Here is a 20,371-nt window from a genome sequence, read left to right as displayed (position 1 = left end):
GCAACAGCTAATGTGGATCCAAAATGAAATACCAAATACTCTTTCTGAATGTTTAGAAAATATGTTTTCGTAAGGCATACAATTGGTTTTGGATTCCCTCTACCACTCAACCCGAGGAGAAGCACAAACGCTCCGTCTTTGACAGGTTGGTGTCGGCTTACATCAAAGGCCGGGGGAATCCTTTCAAATGAAGTAGTTAACTATTTCAAGTCGATATTCAACAAATTAACCTTTTATTTTGATGTTCAATATCATATACTTAAAAGTTGTTTTAGATAGGGGAGGCTGACCTGACACCCTTGATTTGCACACACAAATATTTGATTATTTAAACACATTGGGGTGGGGGAAGAGGGGTCCAGATACAAACACTAAATCCAATAGAATACAAAGAACAGTAGCAAAAACTGGATTCTAAATCCCTCAACATGGAAGCTCTGTACAATGGTAGATCGCCCTCTGTGCCCTGAGAATCACATGTCCGGTCCACATCAAACCTTCTGTGATTGGGCACTTCTACAAAGGGAGCAAAGTTTCCACTGAAGAGATAGGTGCTGGTGCCACAACAAACAAAAACACATTCCCTGGAAGTGACAGCATCAATGCCATACCTCAACTGTCATTGAAAGGATGCATGTCCACCTGACAGCTGACTGATATCTTCAGTGAAGTATCAGGTACCCTCGTAGAATAGTAAACTTTTCTGACAATATATAATTCTCAACAGTGCATTCGGGAAGTATTCAAACCCCTTCCTTTTTTCTACATTTCGTTACGATACAGCCTTATTCTACCAAGATTGAACTCTTTGGCCATCAATCTACACACAATGCATATAATGACAAAGTGAAAAACAGATTTTTAGAAACATTTGCACATTTATAAAAAACAAAAAACAAATGCCTTACTTACATACCGGTAAGTATTCAGACCCTCTGCTATGGGACTCGATATTGAAACTTCTTGAGATGTTTCTACAACTTGATTGGAGTCCACCTGTGGTAAATTCAATTGATTGGACATGATTTGGAAAGGCACACACCTGTCTATATAAGGTCCCACAGTTGACAGTGCATGTCACAGCAAAAATCAAGTCAAGGGGTCTCAATAATTTCCAAATACACTGTATATTACGTTGGGTACCAGTATACAGTTTCTTTTATAGGAACTATGCAGGTTCCGTCTCAAACATTTTCATGTGCCAAAAATGCATGTAATCTCATTTTAAAAATATTTCACTAACACCTGTAGGTGAGCCCTATTCACTCAGATGTAAACAACTGCTTCCATACAGCTGTGTATGGCTGGAGAGTGTACTGTACATTCTCTCCCTCATCAGCTGTCCGTGCAACAGTACAGTTCTGTAGTGTGTTCCCAGTAAGCACTTTGAGTGTGCATAGTGCATCCATGTCCTCCATCTCAGGTTCTCCTCCCTTGGTTCTGCTTTTGGTCGGCCACTCCGTTCCCGTCACTGTATGACACACAGCTCAGTGCTGTCCTGATTACGTGGATCTGCGGTCCTGTCTAAGTGGTCCTCAATGTGGGGTGTGTCATAGGTCCCCTCTGGCCCCCTCTCCTGTTCCTCCTCTGGGGGCAGCAGACTCTGTCTCAGCTCCATCAGCTGGTCCCGTCCCTCGCTGGACGGCAGGTTGCCCAGGTAGTACTGAGGGGCCAGCTCCACCAACCTTCCCACAGAAAACAAGGACCTCAATGTAATGACATGTGCACATGTCAGAAGACTTCTGTATCATATTAACATGGTTCCGTAGAAGTTTAACCCTTGTGGTTGTTCGATCTGATCATCTGCGCAGCATGACAACCTGGAATGCACCCACTATCTTCTGACAGATAGTACAGTTTACTGGACTGTCTATCAAATGACTAGTATTCCAAAAGGAAGCAAAGTCGCCACTATGTGGATGGCCTAAAGAAGTTCAGGGTTACTGTGTGCATTACATGCATACTAACTACAACAAAAGTTCACAAAAACTGTTGGGGGTTACTCACATGTGGGGATGCACCTCGGAGGCGGTGCGGACACAGTTGTCGTGGGAGATGGTAAATTCGTGGTAGAGCACCCAGGAGGGGGGGTTGGGGCGTGGCCGGCGACACAGATAGGAGGAGAAGGGGTGGAGGTGAGCCACGTGACGGTGAGTCAACAGGAGGTAGTTACCTGAGCCGTCCACATCATGAGCCACCTGAGTGAGAGACAGGGGAAGGGAGAAGAGAAAACGCAACAAAATAGAGAAATAAGTACAGAAATAGCAGGAGAGACCGAGGGGGAGGGGGCAAAAGGCAGAGAGACACCAGAATGGAAAGAAAGAAGAAAATATGAAAATTGAGAAAGACAGTAAGGTAAAGACAAATAGGGGGGAGGATAGAGAGAGAGAGGTTAGGGTCTATATATTTCCCTGTCAAATTTCAGACACACAACATTAACTAACAAACTAATCTTCAATAGAGAAGTGAACTGATGAGTCTTTTTACCTTGAGGAAGAACCCTGAGATGAGCGCACGCTTGATATTAGTGCAGTTGTCTTGGCAACCAAACGCAGGAGGCGAGACGGGCAACTCTATTCGTTGCATCACCTCCAGCAGCTCCGCCCTAATCATCCCAGCCAATCTTAATGCAGCGGGGTTCAGGAAGTTGGTAGTACACCAGGCATCATCCTCATTGTCTAAAAGAGCAATCAGATTAATATTCAGGAAGAGAACTGTGTAAAATGCATGTTGTGCCCATATGTGTATATCTATAAGTTGATGTTTGTGTGCGTGTGTGTTTGTGCGCATAAACCAAACCTCCTGTACATTGCAGCTGTGTGTGTGTGTGTAGTATTATATAGACTCACGCTGTATATAGGCGTTGTAGATGTTGATCAGGGTGAGGTGGTCTCCCTCATTGTGCAACAGTGGACGTCTGTGAGTGGCTGCTGCCTCCTCCCTCTGGGGTGGGGGGGTCACAAAGCAGGGGGGAGCTGGGAACACACACAGGTGGAGAATTGAATGTTAAAGAACAAAAAGTAAAAGTTATTGAAACAAAGCAATATTCTGAATTGCACGTAAAAAAAGAGAAGCTATGAGTAAAGGCACATTTTATAGCCAGTAATAAGCACCGTGGTCAGTGTAGTGAGTGTAGTGTGTGTGTCTGTCGTGTGTACCTGTGAGCATGGCGGCAATGGTGAGCAGCTCATTGACACAGTCGAACTCGCAGGCAGCGATGAGGGCCTTAGCCAGCGAAGGCTCCAGAGGCAGCTCTGACATAATGATGCCCACTTCAGACAGGTTCCCATCATCATCCAGTGCTGCCAGGTAGTCCAGGTCCTCTAGAGCCTGCATCAGAGCCTCGGGAGCTGGGGGGAGGGGAATAAAAGAGAGAATAAAATAGAGAGGGATAGATTGAAGAAATTGAGGGATATTGGAAGATATTATATTTATATTTTGTCTGATATAACAAAATAGAAGGTACCTAGTAAACACAAACTCCCATGAAAAAAAGGTGCAATTTATTCATTCAAAGGAGAAGAGCAAGGCTCAACTAGCTAGATGATGCGTGACCCTCCTTACCAGGCCTGTCCAGGAACTTGCACTGGCCCATGTCAGCGATGTCCAGCCTTTTGAGCAGCAGCACCAGGTGGCTGAGGTTCTCTTCCATCACCCCCGGGCTGCGGGCCTCTGCCATGCCCTCCTCATAAAGAGCCTGGGGGTATAGACGGAAACACAGACCTGGAGGGACAGGAGAGAGGGGTCAGAAGAACACATAGAGAGGATAGTTGGCCTGTAACAGCTATCTATGTCCCTTCTCTTAAATGAGAAAAACACCACATTCTATGATGATTTTTTTAAACAGCTTGATTGACCCTAACCTACCTGGTAGGTCACCGTTTACCCTCTGCGTCCGCATGTCTGCCTGGTGCCGGCTGATTGGACGCAGGACCTGTGAGTCCGCTCTGATTTGAGGGTTGTAAACCTATGACACGGAGACAGAAGACTGGGAGGTTATGCATGGCACTGCAACTCGGTACACCTCAATAGTTTGTTGAGGTTATGCGGCATTGTAGCATTGCCACATTTGACAACGGGGATGAGCCCACTGTGTAGGATAGTACCACACACACTCCTTCTCCCTCCCACCTCTGATAAATGAATACTCACTGTCTTGAGTTGCATGCCTGTGTCTATGACGTAGCGCACTGCAGATAGAGAGAAGGAGGCCTCCCCCAGGGTGTCTGTGAGGATAACCCTGCGCCTCACTCCCATCCCCACCCCTATCCCTGGCCCTTCCAGTCCTTCAGACCCCTCCGTGTCACCAGAAGGCCTTTCTGGCTCAGGTTCGTAGACGCGCTGGGTGGCCCCCCCGAGGCCTGTATGGAGGTGTAGAACTCTGAGGGGCCCCAGCTGAGGACTCAGGGCCACAGACTCCTTCTGCAGCAGAAAGCCACACTCATCTATCTCCTGAGAAACAGAGAGAGAGAGAGATGGTTGATAATATAGAGTGCATTCGGAAAGTATTCAGACCCCTTCCCTTTCCCCACACTTTGTTATATTACAGCCTTATTTTTTTTTAAATGCTATGAGCTCAGGTGCATCCTGTTTCCATTGATCATCCTTGAGATCTTTCTACAACTTGATTGGAGTCTACCTGTGATAAATTCTATTGATTGGACATGATTTGGAAAGGCACACACCTGTCTATATAAGGTCCCACAGTTGACATTGCATGAGCAAAAACCAAGCCAATTGTCTGTAGAGCACCGAGACAGGATTGTGTCGAGGCACAGATCTGGGGAAGGGTTCCAAAAAATGTCTGCAGCATTGAAGGTCCCCAAGAACACAGTGTCGTCCATCATTCTTAAATGGAAGAAGTTTGGAACCACCAAGACTCTTCCTAGAGGTGGCCGTCCGGCCAAACTGAGCAATCGGGGGAGAAGTGCTTTTATCAGGGTGGTGACCAAGAACCCGATGGTCACTAACAGAGCTTCCAGAAAGACAACCATCTCTGCAGCATTCCACCACAAGCTGACAAGGTAAAAATATGTCGTTCTGCCCCTCAGCAGGGTCTGAGGGTCTGAAAGGGTCTGTAAATGTAATATTTCCATATATACAGGTATATATATATATATATATATATATATATATATATATATATATATATATATATATATATATATATATATATATATATATATATATATATATATATATATATATATATATATATATATATATTTACACATCTGACATTCTAAAACTTGTCCTTTGTTAGACAAGTGAATGAGTGGACAAGTAGAGACACTGTCATTTCAATGAAAGGAGAACATGCTATTTAAGCTCCCTAAATGCAGTGCATGAATGCAATGTAGAGTTTAGTGTCCCAAATGCATCCACTCTTTCCGCTCTCCACTCTACCCCTCCGCTCTCCACTCTACCCCTCTGCTCTCCACTCTACCCCTCCGCTCTCCACTCTACCCCTCCGCTCTCCACTCTACCCCTCCGCTCTCCACTCTACCCCTCTGCTCTCCACTCTACCCCTCCACTCTCCACTCTACCCCTCCAAACTCCACTCTACCCCTCCAACAACAACAAAACAAAGGAGCTGATCGTTTACTTCAGGAAACAGCTGAGGGAGCACGCCCTTATCCACATCGATGGGGCCGCAGTGGAGAATGTGGAAAGCTTCAAGTCCCTCGGTGTACACATCACTGAAATAGTCCACCCACACAGACACTGTGGTGAGGAAGGCACAACAGCGCCTCTTCAACCTCAGGAGGCTGAAGAAATTTGGCTTGGTCCCTAAGACCCACACAAACTTTTACAGATGCACAATTGAGAGCATTCTGTTGGGCTGTATCACCTCCTGGTACTGCAACTGCACCGCCCGCAACCGCAGGGCTCTCCAGAGGGTGGTGTGGTCTGCCCAACGCATCACCAGGGGCACACTGCCTGCCCTCCAGGTCACCTACAGCACCTGATGTCACAGGAAGGCCAAAAAGATCATCAACCACCTAAGCCACGGCCTGTTCACCCAGCAGAAGGCAAGGTCAGTACAGGTGCATCAAAGCTGGAACTGAGAGACTGAAAAATAGCTTCTATCTCAAGGCCATCAGACTGTTAAACAGCCATCACTAGTCGGGTACCACCCGGCTACTCAACCCTGCACCTTAGAGGCTGCTGCCCTATATACAAAGACATGGAATCACTGGCCACTTTAAATAATGGAACACTAATCACTTTAATCATGTTTACATACTGCTTTACTCATCTCATATGTATATACTGTATTTAGTCAATGCCACTCCGACATTGTTCGTCCTAATATTTATATATTTCTTCATTCCATTCTTTTACTTTTAGATTTGTGTATTGTTGTGAATTGTTAGATATTACTACACTGCTGGAGCTAGAACACAAGCATTTCACTACACCCGCAATAACATCTGCTAAAGATGTGTATGTGACCAATACAATTGGATTGGATTTGAAGGCTATCATTTTCTCCCTCCTTCCTGCAGCTGTGTGGGATTTGTTATGCTAACCAGTTAAAAGGATTGACCATCCCTTGCCCTGGCAAAGTCTTCACACTTTTTAATGGCATCCTCACATTAAGCTATCTAAACCAATGAGATTTTATTGTTTTAAAAAGTAAAACGTTATCTAAATGAATAAATAATCTATTTGAGCATATTGGGGTATATCCCCTGTGCCCATTCTCCTGCTCCTTTCTCATGTTTCACCCCCTCTCTCGCTCCCTCCCTCTCCCTAAACACATAGTTTAGGTTGATCTGAGTTGAGACTTGGCAAACAGTACTCTGTTCACTGTTACTCTTCTAATAAGCCTTAACCAGATCAGTTCTCCTGGCTAGCTAGCCCTGTGTTTTGCAGCCATGGCGTCAACTACTGTACTTAAGTCCAGGTATGTCTCTGAATTTGAAACCATGGCCGGGAATGCGGCGAGGAGCTAGGGTGTGGTGATGTTGACATAGTGGGAGTGTGTATGTGAGAGGTGGATGTGAATATGACAGGGATCTGTGCTGGAAATTAATAATATCCTAAAATATGTGCATGTCTGGGTGAAGTGTATTTATCTATCAATCTGTGTGTGTGTGTTCTGGATGCATTAACCAGGACACCGGATACACACTGATGCCATTCAGCAGTCTAAGGTTACAGTGCCCCCGTTTCTCTGTCCCCAGCGTGAGAGGCAACAACAGACAAGGAAGAGGATGGCATATTACAAAACACAGCACAACAAAGCATTAAGAAATAAGACTCAGTTCAATAGGGATTTTCAGATGGAAGAAAGTCGATCAGAAACGGACAAGAAAATATGGGATAGAAAAGAAGTTGATTTAGCAGTCAATTTGATCCAAAACGACTTACATCGTGTGGGAAGTAATATCACAACTCTACTGTTGCATGTACTCCACTAACCCCAACTACACTAACACCAACTAGCCCTAACTACCCTAACTAACCCGACCAAACGTAACCCACTGAGCCATCTCTCTGTACCAGCAGTAGGCCTACTTGGCATCTACCGTCTACTGATCTGATAAAAACAGCCCCAGTAGTTAATGAGATTAGCTTGGATATATTTAGTATACTGTGTTGTGTGTGTGCGTGCATCTACCTGGGCGCTGGGGAGAAAGACCATTACATCCCCCTCCTCCCCCCTGCGGTGAAGATCCAACACTATATGACACGCTGCTGCCGCCGACTCCCTCCCTCCAGGATCCCTGTACACCGTTTCCACGACAACCAGTGGTCTCCTCCTCGTCTCTGTGTCGGGTGTACCTCCGACAGGCTCACCCAGTGTTAGAAGCGGAACTCTTTCACCCAGGAAGGTGGCAAGGCTGGGGGCGAGGGAGGGGTCGGTGAGCAGGACCACACGGAGGTTGTCGGAGCGCTGGTCACATACATCCCGCAGCAGGCCCAGGAGGACGTCGGTGGGCACCGTGCGCTCCTGCACCTCGTCCACCACCAGCACCCCGTACTGACGCAGCAGGGGCTCCGACATCATCTCTCCCAGGAGCAGAGAGTCACTGACAAACCTGAGAGAGATCATGGAGAGAAACAAACTCACCCCTTAAAGATGCAATATGTAACTTTTTTTTAGAAATGAAGTTATAGATCTGTCATTCTCATTACATTGTCATTCTTACACAGAAGCGGTAAATATGTTCTGTGTGTGCTATTTCTATGCTTCCCGGTCTTAAAGATGCACTATGTAGAAATCCCCATCATTTCCTGGTTGCTAAAATTCCAATAGTTCACTTAATTTCGGTTTATGTGACAAACAAGCAAGTATAGTGTAGAGCAGGGTTTCACAAACTCTCCCCCCCCCAAAAAAAAACATGCATCTAGGAGGGGGGAACCCAGGACCGAGTTTGGGAAACTCACGTGTAGAGAATCATTGTACCATCTAAACCGCTGTGAAATATATTTTCCATAACCAAAAATATTGTATTTTCAGCTGTTGAAGCTGGTGAACAAAACTGAAAGTAAAAGACGCAAAAATGAAACTTTATAATGGGAAGCATAGAAATAGAGCAGATAACCGATAACCGATAACCGCTTTTAGCTTCAGTTTTGTATACCAGCTTCTAACAGCTGAAAATATAATATTTTTGGTTATGGAAAATATATTTCACAGCGGTTTAGATGGTACAATGTCTCTACATTTGTTTTGTCACATAAACTGAAATTAGGCAAACTATTAGAATTTTAGCAACCAGGAAATGGGGGAGCGATTTCTGCATATTGCACTTTTAATTCGATTGTATTGCACCTCAGGGGGAGAAAGAGAGATAAGAGATAAGAATACAAGGACAACAATATTCTAATCCAGACCGGGAAGAGCAGAAAGGAGGGTGGACAAACCAGTTAGACAAACCACCGTGTGGGGTTTTAGGCTGGGTTTCTGAAGTAAAAAGCACTTTAGAAATACATTTGATTTGAGTTAGAAGAAGATAAAGAGGAAGTAAGGACCATACCGTCATATAGTGTGATGGGTGTGTACCCAAGCTTGTACCTATGTGTATGTGTGTGTACATATACGTGGCCCAATCTTCATGCACACCTGTGTGTCTACCTCCCTCCTCACCTGAGTAGCGTATCGGGGGTACAGCCATCATCATGGGGGACACAGTAGCCCACCTCCAGGCCCAGACTCAGGTCCATCTCATCAGCCACTCTGAGGGCCAGACTCGCTGCAGCCACAGCGTAGGGTTGGGAACAGCACACCAAGCCATGGGAGAACTCATGGGACTGGGCATACTCCACACACCACTGGGGCACCTTGGAGGGAGAAGGTGAGGGACAGAGATAGAGACAAAGAGATGGAGGGAGACAGAGTGAGAGTGCTCTTCACCACCAGCGCTCATGTGTGCCCATGCCTCTGTGTGTGCGTGCATGTTTGTACGTATTATGCATGCCTCTTACCTGTGTGCTCTTTCCCGTGCCACTGGGGGTGCTGACCACGACCATGCTGTTTGTCTCCAGGTGTTCCAGCAGGCGGTACTTAAGGCTCCAAACAGGAAGCCTCTTCCTCTCCTCCAGCAGGGAGTAGTAGCGTGACGAGAAGGGCAAGCCGTCGTACGGGTTCACCTCCAGGTCACCCAGGCCACCCTCTTTCCCCCCTCTGTCTCCCGCCTCGTCTTCCAGGTCCCCAGACAAGAGAGAGGACATGGAGAGAGAGTCCAGAGCTGAGGGAGGGCGGAGGGTAGAGGGAGACGTTGTCGAGGGGGCTGCAGGAGGGGATGATGCCATAATTGCAGGGTGGGTGGGGGGAAACGGAAGGGGAGAAAGGGAAAGGGGTGGTAACGGAGTGACTGGAGATTACCTGGGGAGAGGAACAAATAATAAAATAGGCATTGGTTATCTGGATGGATGCTGTTGTGTTAGAGCTTGTAGAGCAAGTTTTAAAGTCAACCTAGTTGACCCATCTTGAGACATAGGGATTCATTTGCTTGAGGCTAGGGACCTGGTGTTAAACTTGAGTCACTGAAGGAAATGTAATATATATACAATACCAGTCAAAAGTTTGGACACACCTTCTCATTCCAGGGTTTTCTTTATTTTTACTATTTTCTACAATGTAGAATAATAGTGAAGACGTCACAACTATGAAAAAACACATATGAAATCATATAGTAACCCAAAAAGTGGTAAACAAATCAAAATCTATTTTATATTTGAGATTCTTCAAAGTAGCCACCCTTTGCCTTCATGACAGCTTTGCACACTCTTGGCATTCTCTCAACCAGCTTCATGAGGTAGTCGCCTGGAATGCATTTCAATTAACAGGTGTGCCTTGTTAAAAGTTCATTTGTGGAATTTCTTTCCTTCTTAATGCATTTGAGCCAATCAGTTGTTTTGTGACAATGTATACAGAAGATAGTCCTATTTGGTAAAATACCAAGTCCATATTCCAGGTACACTTAACCAGCATGGCTACCACAGCATTCTGCAGCGATACGCCATCCCATCTGGTTTGCGCTTAGTGGGACTATCATTTGTTTTTCAACAGGACAATGACCCAACACACCTCCAGGCTGTGTAAGGGCTATTTGACCAAGAAGGAGAGTGATGGAGTGCTACATCAGATGACCTGGCCTCCACAATCACCTGACATCAACCCAATTGAGATGGATTGGGATGAGTTGGACAGCAGCGTGAAGGAAAAGCACCCAACAAGTGCTCAGAATATGTGGGCACTCCTTCAAGACTGTTGGAAAAGCATTCCAGGTGAAGCTGGTTGAGAGAATGCCAAGAGTGTGCAAAGCTGTCATGAAGGCAAAGGGTGGCAACTTTGATTAATCTAGAATATATTTTGATTTGTTTAACCCTTTTTTGGTTACTACATGATTCACATGAGTTATTTCATAGTTTTTATGTATTCACTATTATTCTACAATGTAGAAAAGTACAAATAAAGAAAACACCTTGAGTGAGTAGGTGTGTCCAAACTTTTGACTGGTACTGTATATCACATGTTATGATTTATATCCTGAGATAGAAAGTTTGATGTGGTGTAAGAAGCCTCAAACTTTTCACAGGGGTAAGGCCATTTTCAACCTTGACTAGTATACAGTAACAGTTGCGCTATGCAGAGTGCATAGTTGCTAGTCTAGTCATTGAAAGGCCTAGGAAGTCAGACAGCTTCAGTGACAGACAGCACAGAGCAGCTCTAGCTCTGTACAGCAGCTGTGGGCCTGTGATATTCCACTCACTCCTGGAATGTCTGCATTTGCATGGAGCAATCCACACGAGAGCACTCTCTCTCTCTCACACACACACACACACACACACACACACACACACACACACACACACACACACACACACACACACACACACACACACACACACACACACACACACACACACACACACACACACACACACACACACACACACATGTAATCAGTCATGGTTAACACCCACTTCTCTGTGTTAAAACCATCAGCAACAGTGATATGCAAACAATGCGGACCGAGTCAATGCATAAAATTTGTCCATAATGCAAAGTCTACACTCTAGATGGAAGCTGCCTTTGTACATTCCCTAGAAACCTCAGATAAAGATGGTATAAGACCTAGATTAACTTCACTACTAGGCTGGATAAAATAATGTATGACTTTAAAATGGGTAAGTTGTGGTTGGTTAAATACAGTTGAAGTCGGAAGTTTACATACACCTTGGCCAAATACATTTAAACTCAGTTTTTCACAATTCCTGATGTTTAATCCTAGTAAAAATGCCCTGTCTTAGGTCAGTTAGGATCACCACTTATTTTAACAATGTGAACATCTGACAAAAATATCTAAAGACACTGAAGCAGCAAAGTTTGTGAAAATTAATATTTGTTTCATTCTCAAAACTTTTGGTCACGACTGTATTCATAGTTGAAGTTGGAAGTTTACATACACTTAGGTTGGAGTCATTAAAACTCGTTTTTCAACCACTCCACAAATTTCTTGTTAACAAACTATAGTTTTGGCAAGTCGGTTTGGACATCTACATTGCATATGACACAAGTAATTTTTCCAACAATTGTTTACAGACAGATTATTTCACTTATAATTCACTGTATCACAATTCCAGTGGGTCAGAAGTTTATATACACTAAGTTGACTGTGCCTTTAAACAGCTTGGAAATTCCAGAAAATGATGCCATGGCTTTAGAAGTTTCTGATAGGCTAATGGACATCATTTGAGTCAATTGAAGGTATACCTTTGGATGTATTTCAAGGCCTACCTTCAAAATCAGTGCCTCTTTGCTTGACATCATGGGAAAATCAAAACAAATGAGTCAAGACCTCAGAAAAACAATTGTAGACCTCCACAAGTCTGGTGTATCCTTGGGAGCAATTTCCAAACTCCTGAAGGTACCACGTTCATCTGTGCAAACAATAGTACGCAAGTATAAACACCATGGGACCATGCAGCCATCATACTGCTCAGGAAGGAGACGCATTCTGTCTCCTAGAGATGAACGTACTTTGGTGCGAAAAGTGCAAATCAATCCCGGAACAACAGCAAAGGACCTTGTCAAGATGCTGGAGGAAACAGGTACAAAAGTATCTACAGTGGGGCAAAAAAGTATTTAGTTATGCACCAATTGTGCAAGTTCTCCCACTTAAAAATATGAGAGAGGCCTGTAATTTTCATCATAGGTACACTTCAAATATGACAGACAAAATGAGAAAACAAAATCCAGAAAATCACATTGTAGGATTTTTAATGAATTTATTTGCAAATTATGGTGGAAAATAAGTATTTGGTCAAACAAGCAAGATTTCTGTCTCTCACAGACCTGTAACTTCTTCTTTAAGAGGCTCCTCTGTCCTCCACTCGTTACCTGTATTAATGGCACCTGTTTGAACTTGTTATCAGTATAAAAGACACCTGTCCACAACCTCAAACAGTCACACTCCAAACTCCACTATGGCCAAGACCAAAGAGCAGTCAAAGGACACCAGAAACAAAATTCTAGACCTGCACCAGGCTGGGAAGACTGAATCTGCAATAGGTAAGCAGCTTGGTTTGAAGAAATTAACTGTGGGAGCAATTATTAGGAAATGGAAGACATACAAGACCACTGATAATCTCCCTTGATCTGGGGCTCCACGCAAGATCTCACCCCGTAGGGTCAAAATGATCACAAGAACGGTGAGCAAAAATCCCAGAACCACACGGGGGGGCCTAGTGAATGACCTGCAGAGAGCTGGGACCAAAGTAACAAAGCCTACCATCAGTAACACACTACGCCGCCAGGGACTCAAATCCTGCAGTGCCAGACGTGTCCCCCTGCTTAAGCCAGTACATGTCCAGGCCTGTCGGAAGTTTGCTAGAGAGCATTTGGATGATCCAGAAGAAGATTGGGAGAATGTTATATGGTCAGATGAAACCAAAATAGAACTTTTTGGTAAAAACTCAACTTGTCGTGTTTGGAGGACAAAGAATGCTGAGTTGCATCCAAAGAACACCATACCTACTGTGAAGCATGGGGGTGGAAACATCATGCTTTGGGGCTGTTTTTCTGCAAAGGGACCAGGACGACTGATCCCTGTAAAGGAAAGAATGAATGGGGCCATGTATTGTGAGATTTTGAGTGAAAACCTCCTTCCATCAGCAAGGGCATTGAAGATGAAGCGTGGCTGGGTCTTTCAGCATGACAATGATCCCAAACACATCGCCCGGACAACAAAGGAGTGGCTTCGTAAGAAGCATTTCAAGGTCCTGGAGTGGCCTCGCCAGTCTCCAGATCTCAACCCCATAGAAAATCTTTGGAGGGAGTTGAAAGTCTGTGTTGCCCAGCAACAGCCACAAAACCTCACTGCTCTAGAGGAGATCTGCATGGAGGAATGGGCCAAAATACCAGCAACAGTGTGTGAAAACCTCATGAAGACTTACAGAAAACATTTGACCTCTGTCATTGCCAACAAAGGGTATATAACAAAGTGTTGAGATAAACTTTTGATATTGACCAAATACTTATTTTCCACCATTATTTGCAAATAAATTCATTAAAAATCCTACAATGTGATTTTCTGGATTTTTTCCCCTCACTTTGTCTATCATAGTTGAAGTGTACCTATGATGAAAATTACAGGCCTCTCTCATCTTTTTAAGTGACAGAACTTGCACAATTGGTGGCTGACTAAATACTTTTTTGCCCCACTGTATATCCACAGTAAAACGAGTCCTATATCGACATACCCTGAAAGGCTGCTCAGGCAAGGAAGAAGCCACTGCTCCAAAACTGCCATAAAAAAGCCAGACTACGGTTTGCAACTGCACATAGGGACAAAGATGGCACTTTTTGGAGAAATGTTCTCTGGTCTGATGAAACAAAAATAGAACTGTTTGGCCATAATGACCATCATTATGTTTGGAGGAAAAAGGGGGATGCTTGCAAGCCGAAGAATACCATCCCAACCGTGAAGCATGGGTGTGGCAGTATCATGTTGTGGGGATGCTTTGCTGCAGGAGGGACTGGTGCACTTCACAAAATAGATGGCATCATGAGGTAGGAAAATTATGTGGATATATTGAAGCAACATCTCAAGACATCAGTCAGGAAGTTTAAGCTTGGTCGCAAATGGACAATGACCCCAAGCATACTTCCAAAGTTGTGGCAAAATGGCTTAAGGACAACAAAGTCGAGGTACTGGAGGGGCCATCACAAAGCCCAAACCTCAATCCTATAGAAATGTTGTGGACAGAACTGAAAAAGTGTGTGCGAGCAAGGAGGCCTAAAAACCTGACTCAGTTACACAACCTCTGTCAGGAGGAATGGGCCAAAATTCCCCAATTTATTGTGGGAAGCTTGTGGAAGGCTACCTGAAATGTTTGACCCAAGTTAAACAATTTCAAGGCAATGCTACCAAATACAAATTGAGTGTATGTTAACGTCTGACCCACTGGGAATGTGATGAAAGAAATAAAAGCTGAAATAAATCATTCCCTGTACTATTATTCGGACATTTCACATTCTTAAAATAAAGTGGTGATCCCAACTGACCTAAGACAGGCAATTTTTACTAAGATTAAATGTCAGAAATTGTGAAAAACTGAGTTTAAATGTATTTGGCTAAGGTGTATGTAAACTTCCGACTTCAACTGTACTTTTGTATATATATTGTCTTCTGATGGTCCATGGTTACCAGTAGCCTGACCTGCTTGACACGTACCTATGTTTATTGAGTACACTGACATATAACTGCATACAAAAACAAAGAATACACAGAGGGCTAGTATGAGCTATGGGGAAAACATTAGAGCTCATCGCATGAAGGGAGTCCATCCATGGGGAAATATGGGTTGAGGAGGGGAGGTTGAATGGGGAGTTGAATAGTAATGTTCAACATCATATATGAATCACATGTGGGAGGGGTCTAGTGTCAGCCTGGGGCTTACAGTGGAAAATAACTAATAGTACTGGATGCAGGACATCGCATGTTATAACTATGTTATAGTCAACAATGACTATCGTTTACTATCATGCAAACAAAGGCATTGTTATATTGGTATATAACTATTTGGCATTATGTGCAAATGCATCCCCCAAAACAATTATGTGAATGTGATATTTGAGAACTGTATGGCCATGACAATAGACTGATATGGACACTGCTTTTGGTAATTATAAACTAGGGCTGACAACACCTGTGTCAGTCGTCCAACAATAACTCATGCTGTGTGTATTCATTCTCTTTTCTCCTTATCTCCCTTAGTTTACTGCCCATCTCCCGAGTCGGGTATCGACCTGTCAGGAAATACGTGTCAGCTGACAGTGACACACACGCACGATAATAAAAAGAAATATAATTAAGCCAACTGGGACGAAAACAACCATAGAACCACGTAGTCAAATGGCATTGACATCTTACCTCCCACACATTTCTCTGGAGTCTCCTAAAATCCCAAACAAGGTTCAGGATGTCCAGCAAAATAATTATCCACTGCACTGTAAGTGAAGCGTTCTACTGTTCACTGTTGTCACACAAACCTGTATGACGTTTCTTGGATGAAAAATAATATGTTTCCGTTTGCCACTATACACGGAGTCTCTATTCAGTTCTTCTCGGCCTCTGGTTTATCCGTGATTGTTGACATTAATAAAATAAAGCTCGTCGTCCGGTCTTGATCTACCGAACCGCCGCCATGTTTGTCCGACTCACCGTGGCAGTAGTGATGGGTCGTTCGCGAACGAACGGCTCTTTTTGAACGGATCTTTTTGGTGAACGTCGGGAACCGAATCGCATTGGTGAAAGAGACGTTAATTTGTCTCCCTGATTTGCATATTGCTACTACTGCTTTGTGAGTTTAAAACAACGTTTTTCTGCAGATAAGTTACAAAATTATTAACTAATGAGGGTGAATCCTCACTGCAGAAACCACAAATAGTGGGGAGAGCCCATTCAAGCTGATCTTTTGAGTGCCCCAAAGTCAACAGGCCATCCAATGGTGTAGTGATGCCTGGAGAAGTAGGTATACTCAATTTTTTCCAGACGCAAAAATTATATGAAAAACAGTGACATTGCCTTCACTCAGAATGACCTAAAACGATAAATCCCATATTGTTTTTTCAAAGTTAGGCCAACCCAAGCTGTACTGTATAACTAGGCTAATTGTAGGCCTACCATTGAAATAGATACATGTTGTTTTTAATCACAGGTTTCCTATTTTCCCAAAAATTTTCAGGTTTTCACTCTCAATGCCACATTTTTATTTATTATTTTACAGAAAAACAACACCATTTTATGTTCTAAGTCAGAGTACCCCCAACAGTACACTTTTTGTTGGAGCCCTGAAAAACCACACCTCATTCAGCTCATTGAGGACTTGATGATTAGTTGACAAGTTGAAGCAGGTGTGCTTGTCCAGGGTTACAATACAAAATTACACTGTGGGGGGTACTCCAGAACCAGGGTTGGGAAACGCTGTTCTAAATCCACTTTTGAGGTCTGGGAAAAATAGAAGAAATGTTGTTTTTTGAGTGTAGTTTAATTCAAGTGTGCAGGCACCTAGCACTGTTGTTTGGTTAGCAGTGTTTCTGTAGCTTGCTAAATAAATGCCTACTGGATTGACACAAATAATCATGATATCATTCTGACAGGTAGGCATAGGCTACTTTGTAGCTACTGTAATTAACATTTAATAGAGAGGCCTTTCTCCAAATCCTTATCATTAGTATCGCTATATATATTTGTATTCTTTAACTGTTTGACACCTGGACTTTTTAGTTCATATTATGAGGCATGTCTTACCTTACTTGAAAGTAGCCTATAGCCAAAACCCCACCATAGAAACGTGTAGGCAATTATTTTTTATAAACACTTAGGCCTACTCGTATGCGTTTTCTTTAAACTTTCTTTCATTGTCTAGCAGCCAAATGCATTATCCTAGTCATATTAGCAACCCATGATAGTTGTTGCATATTTAAACACCCATTCTTTCAACATTTCTAACGGATATGTCCATCTCTGTTCATGAAACCGCTCGCATGTGTGGTGCACATTTTAGAACGGCGTCTTCCCGCAAATTGCATTTTGGAACATTCACCCAAAGCCCTACCGTCGTCTGTACATGGTTGCGACTAAAATGTAAAGAAATAGTTTATCAACATTTTAAGGTAAACATTCTGATACGTTCCATCAGCCTTATTAATCGAAGTGGCGTTTACCCCCACTACACTAAATTGTTATGTATCAATGGGGATTAAGAAATACTTGGGTGTGCGGCGTATACCCTCCACTAAAACCACTGAGACCATCTAATAATTTGGCCAGGTAAAAATGTATTTGAACGCGCGTTTCACGATCTGATATACTGGTAGCCTACCTTTTGGGCTTTACATTTGATATTTGTAGGTTCTAGGTCGCATTTTACACTAAGATCCGTTTGGGAGCCAAATGAGCCGGCTCTTTAAGTGAACGGAGCCAAATGAGCCGAAAAGACGGAATGCCCATCACTAGAGGGCAGGTGGAGTCGACAGTCAACGGGGGAGGAGTATGTCTCTGTCGTCTGTCAGAAATCAAATGTATTTTTGACACGCCAAGTCTCAACTGTGATGTACCCTTTCATCAAAGCAATTTTATACATGGATACATTATAACATTTTACAAATTCATAAATGAATTGTTCTTCTTAGTCCTTCGCATATTTTCGCACAAATATAAGATGAGCTATTTTTATTATTATTAGATGTAATAAAATATGTCCACTAGGACTTTCCAAATGTGCCTTTCTGTAACTACTGTCGTGGGAAGAAGAAGGTGAGGACCAAGGTGCAGCGTGGTAAGTGTTCATGATTTTTAATAATAATCAAAACTGAATAACAAAATAACAAAGAAACAACCGAAACAGTTCTGTCTGGTGCAAAGACTGAAAACAACCACCCACAAAACACAATGGAAAACAGGCTACCTAAATATGGTTCTCAATCAGGGACAACGATTGACAGCTGCCTCTGATTGAGAACCATACCAGGCCAAACACAGAAATAGAAAATCATAGACAAACTAACATAGACAACCCACCCAACTCACGCCCTGACCATACTAAAACAAAAGACAAAACAAAGGAACTAAGGTCAGAACGTGACACTTTCTCAATGTTCATTTTTCAGCATTATCATGTAGGCCTATGACGTCAATTGACGTTTTTCCATTAGGTGGACTGAGTAATAATTAGTGTAATTCGAAAAATTAAGTTGTGGTGGAAATAACAGTGTTCAAATAATGGCTTGAGTTAAATGTATAGGATCTGTCCAGGATAAAACATAATGAGAAATACATGATTGACATGGTGAGGTCAAGGTCAACTGTGCTCTTGTTATTAATGCAGGACCCTCTGAGGACAATAAACCTTTTAATCATCCTTTGAGTCATTTCTTTATTTATCTAAAGCCCCCCTTTTCTCCTATTAGTTGTTACATAGCCTATATAGGCTGAGTTAAGTTATACACACACACACACTCAAATACGTCCCTCTCTCTCTCTCATACACGCACGCACATACACACACACACACACAACTCTGAAGTCATAGCTCCCGTCTTACCCTTAACATCCTCCCTCCTACTGTTGTTGTTCATACAATAATGTTTAAGAATGTAGCGTAGAACTGTGGATAGCTGAACTCATTGTGTGTAATTTTGTGTCTCAAACAGTATGTATTTTCTCTGACAATCTTTTAAATCTATTTTATCTTAAAAAACATAACTGCAGGAAACGTTTTTTGTAACAGACATTTGCAAAAAATATTGCAACAATAGACTATGATTAATCTTACTATATTATATTTATCCTGAGACAAGACGCATCCACTTTATAAAACTTAAATCTTTTTTCCTTCATTCTCAGTGGCAATGTCTGTCGCCCCAGTGTCTGCCCTCTGTCTGCTGTTCCTGCTATCTGTGTGCACTGCCTGCTACATCTCCAACTGCCCCATAGGAGGCAAGAGATCAGCACTAGACGTCCCATCCAGAAAGGTACTGTCATTCTCAGCAGTTCCACTTTGTTACTGTTTATTGTAACTGTGTGTCTGTTATAGAGCTAGATTGGTGGTTGCCTGCCATAGAGGCTTGCCTCTTACCTTCGAAGGGTTGAGATTGCACATTTAAATCAAAGGTTATTGTATGTCAATATTGTATGTTGTATTGTACCGTTTTTTTTGTTAAACCACAAAGCTTTAAACCACTTCCCTTTTCTATAAATATATCACTTTTATCTATAATAATAATGTAACTTTCTGTTTCCTATTATCTTTCCAGTGCATGTCGTGTGGCCCGGGAGACAGGGGCCACTGCTTTGGCCCCAGTATCTGCTGTGGGGAGGGGATGGGTTGCTACATGGGCTCCCCAGAGGCAGCTAGTTGTGTGGAGGAGAACTACCTGACCTCTCCCTGTGAGGCCGGAGAGCAGTAGCCATGACCACGATCTGCTGATGAAGCTACTGCACATGATTAGCCACACCCCTCCCCACAGAGTTCACCAATAAAACAGCCTCTAGGCGTTTTCAGGGACAGTCCTGAGTTGAAGGACAGTGTAAAAAAATCTGTTGCATGTTTCAATGTCGGGCATACCTGCAGTATGTACATACATTTTCTACAGCAGATATATAGAGATGTAAAATATGAGTTTTTGCTTGTAACTGCTTGTGTAATGGCTTGTGCTCTGAGACAAATGCAGCTTACTGTACAAAAACATAACTTTCTGGTTAGTCATTGTTGCATGTTTCAAGTCAACTCGGGTCTCAAGTATTTCCAATACTAAAACACACACGCTAAAACTCACCACGAGATGTTGCTGAAATATATAAACGGTATGGATGAGTTTTTGTGTTTATGTGTGTACTGTATATGT

The 20,371-nt window shown here is 43.1% G+C and overlaps 1 protein-coding gene and 1 pseudogene across 1 annotated transcript; one reads left to right on the top strand and one right to left on the bottom strand.

Annotated features, from left to right (window-relative positions):
- Positions 1 to 216: 216 nt before the first annotated feature.
- Positions 217 to 16,206, bottom strand: dqx1 (DEAQ box RNA-dependent ATPase 1). The gene is made up of 12 exons (XM_020457281.2): positions 15,894 to 16,206; positions 9,439 to 9,838; positions 9,101 to 9,294; positions 7,628 to 8,048; positions 4,153 to 4,452; positions 3,868 to 3,967; positions 3,565 to 3,723; positions 3,159 to 3,350; positions 2,850 to 2,975; positions 2,488 to 2,678; positions 2,008 to 2,198; positions 217 to 1,685 (listed from the first exon to the last, which is right to left on the bottom strand). Exons 2-12 carry the CDS (start codon positions 9,763 to 9,765, stop codon positions 1,469 to 1,471), a joined length of 2,418 nt encoding a protein of 805 aa, XP_020312870.1. The 5' UTR covers positions 9,766 to 9,838; positions 15,894 to 16,206; the 3' UTR covers positions 217 to 1,468.
- On the top strand, positions 15,847 to 20,340 carry LOC109867985 (isotocin-neurophysin IT 1-like; annotated as a pseudogene).
- The last annotated feature ends 31 nt before the right edge of the window (positions 20,341 to 20,371 follow it).

This window comes from Oncorhynchus kisutch, linkage group LG23 (assembly GCF_002021735.2).
Source record: "Oncorhynchus kisutch isolate 150728-3 linkage group LG23, Okis_V2, whole genome shotgun sequence".
Lineage (NCBI taxonomy): Eukaryota > Metazoa > Chordata > Actinopteri > Salmoniformes > Salmonidae > Oncorhynchus > Oncorhynchus kisutch.
This window is presented reverse-complemented; position numbering and strand designations above follow the sequence as displayed.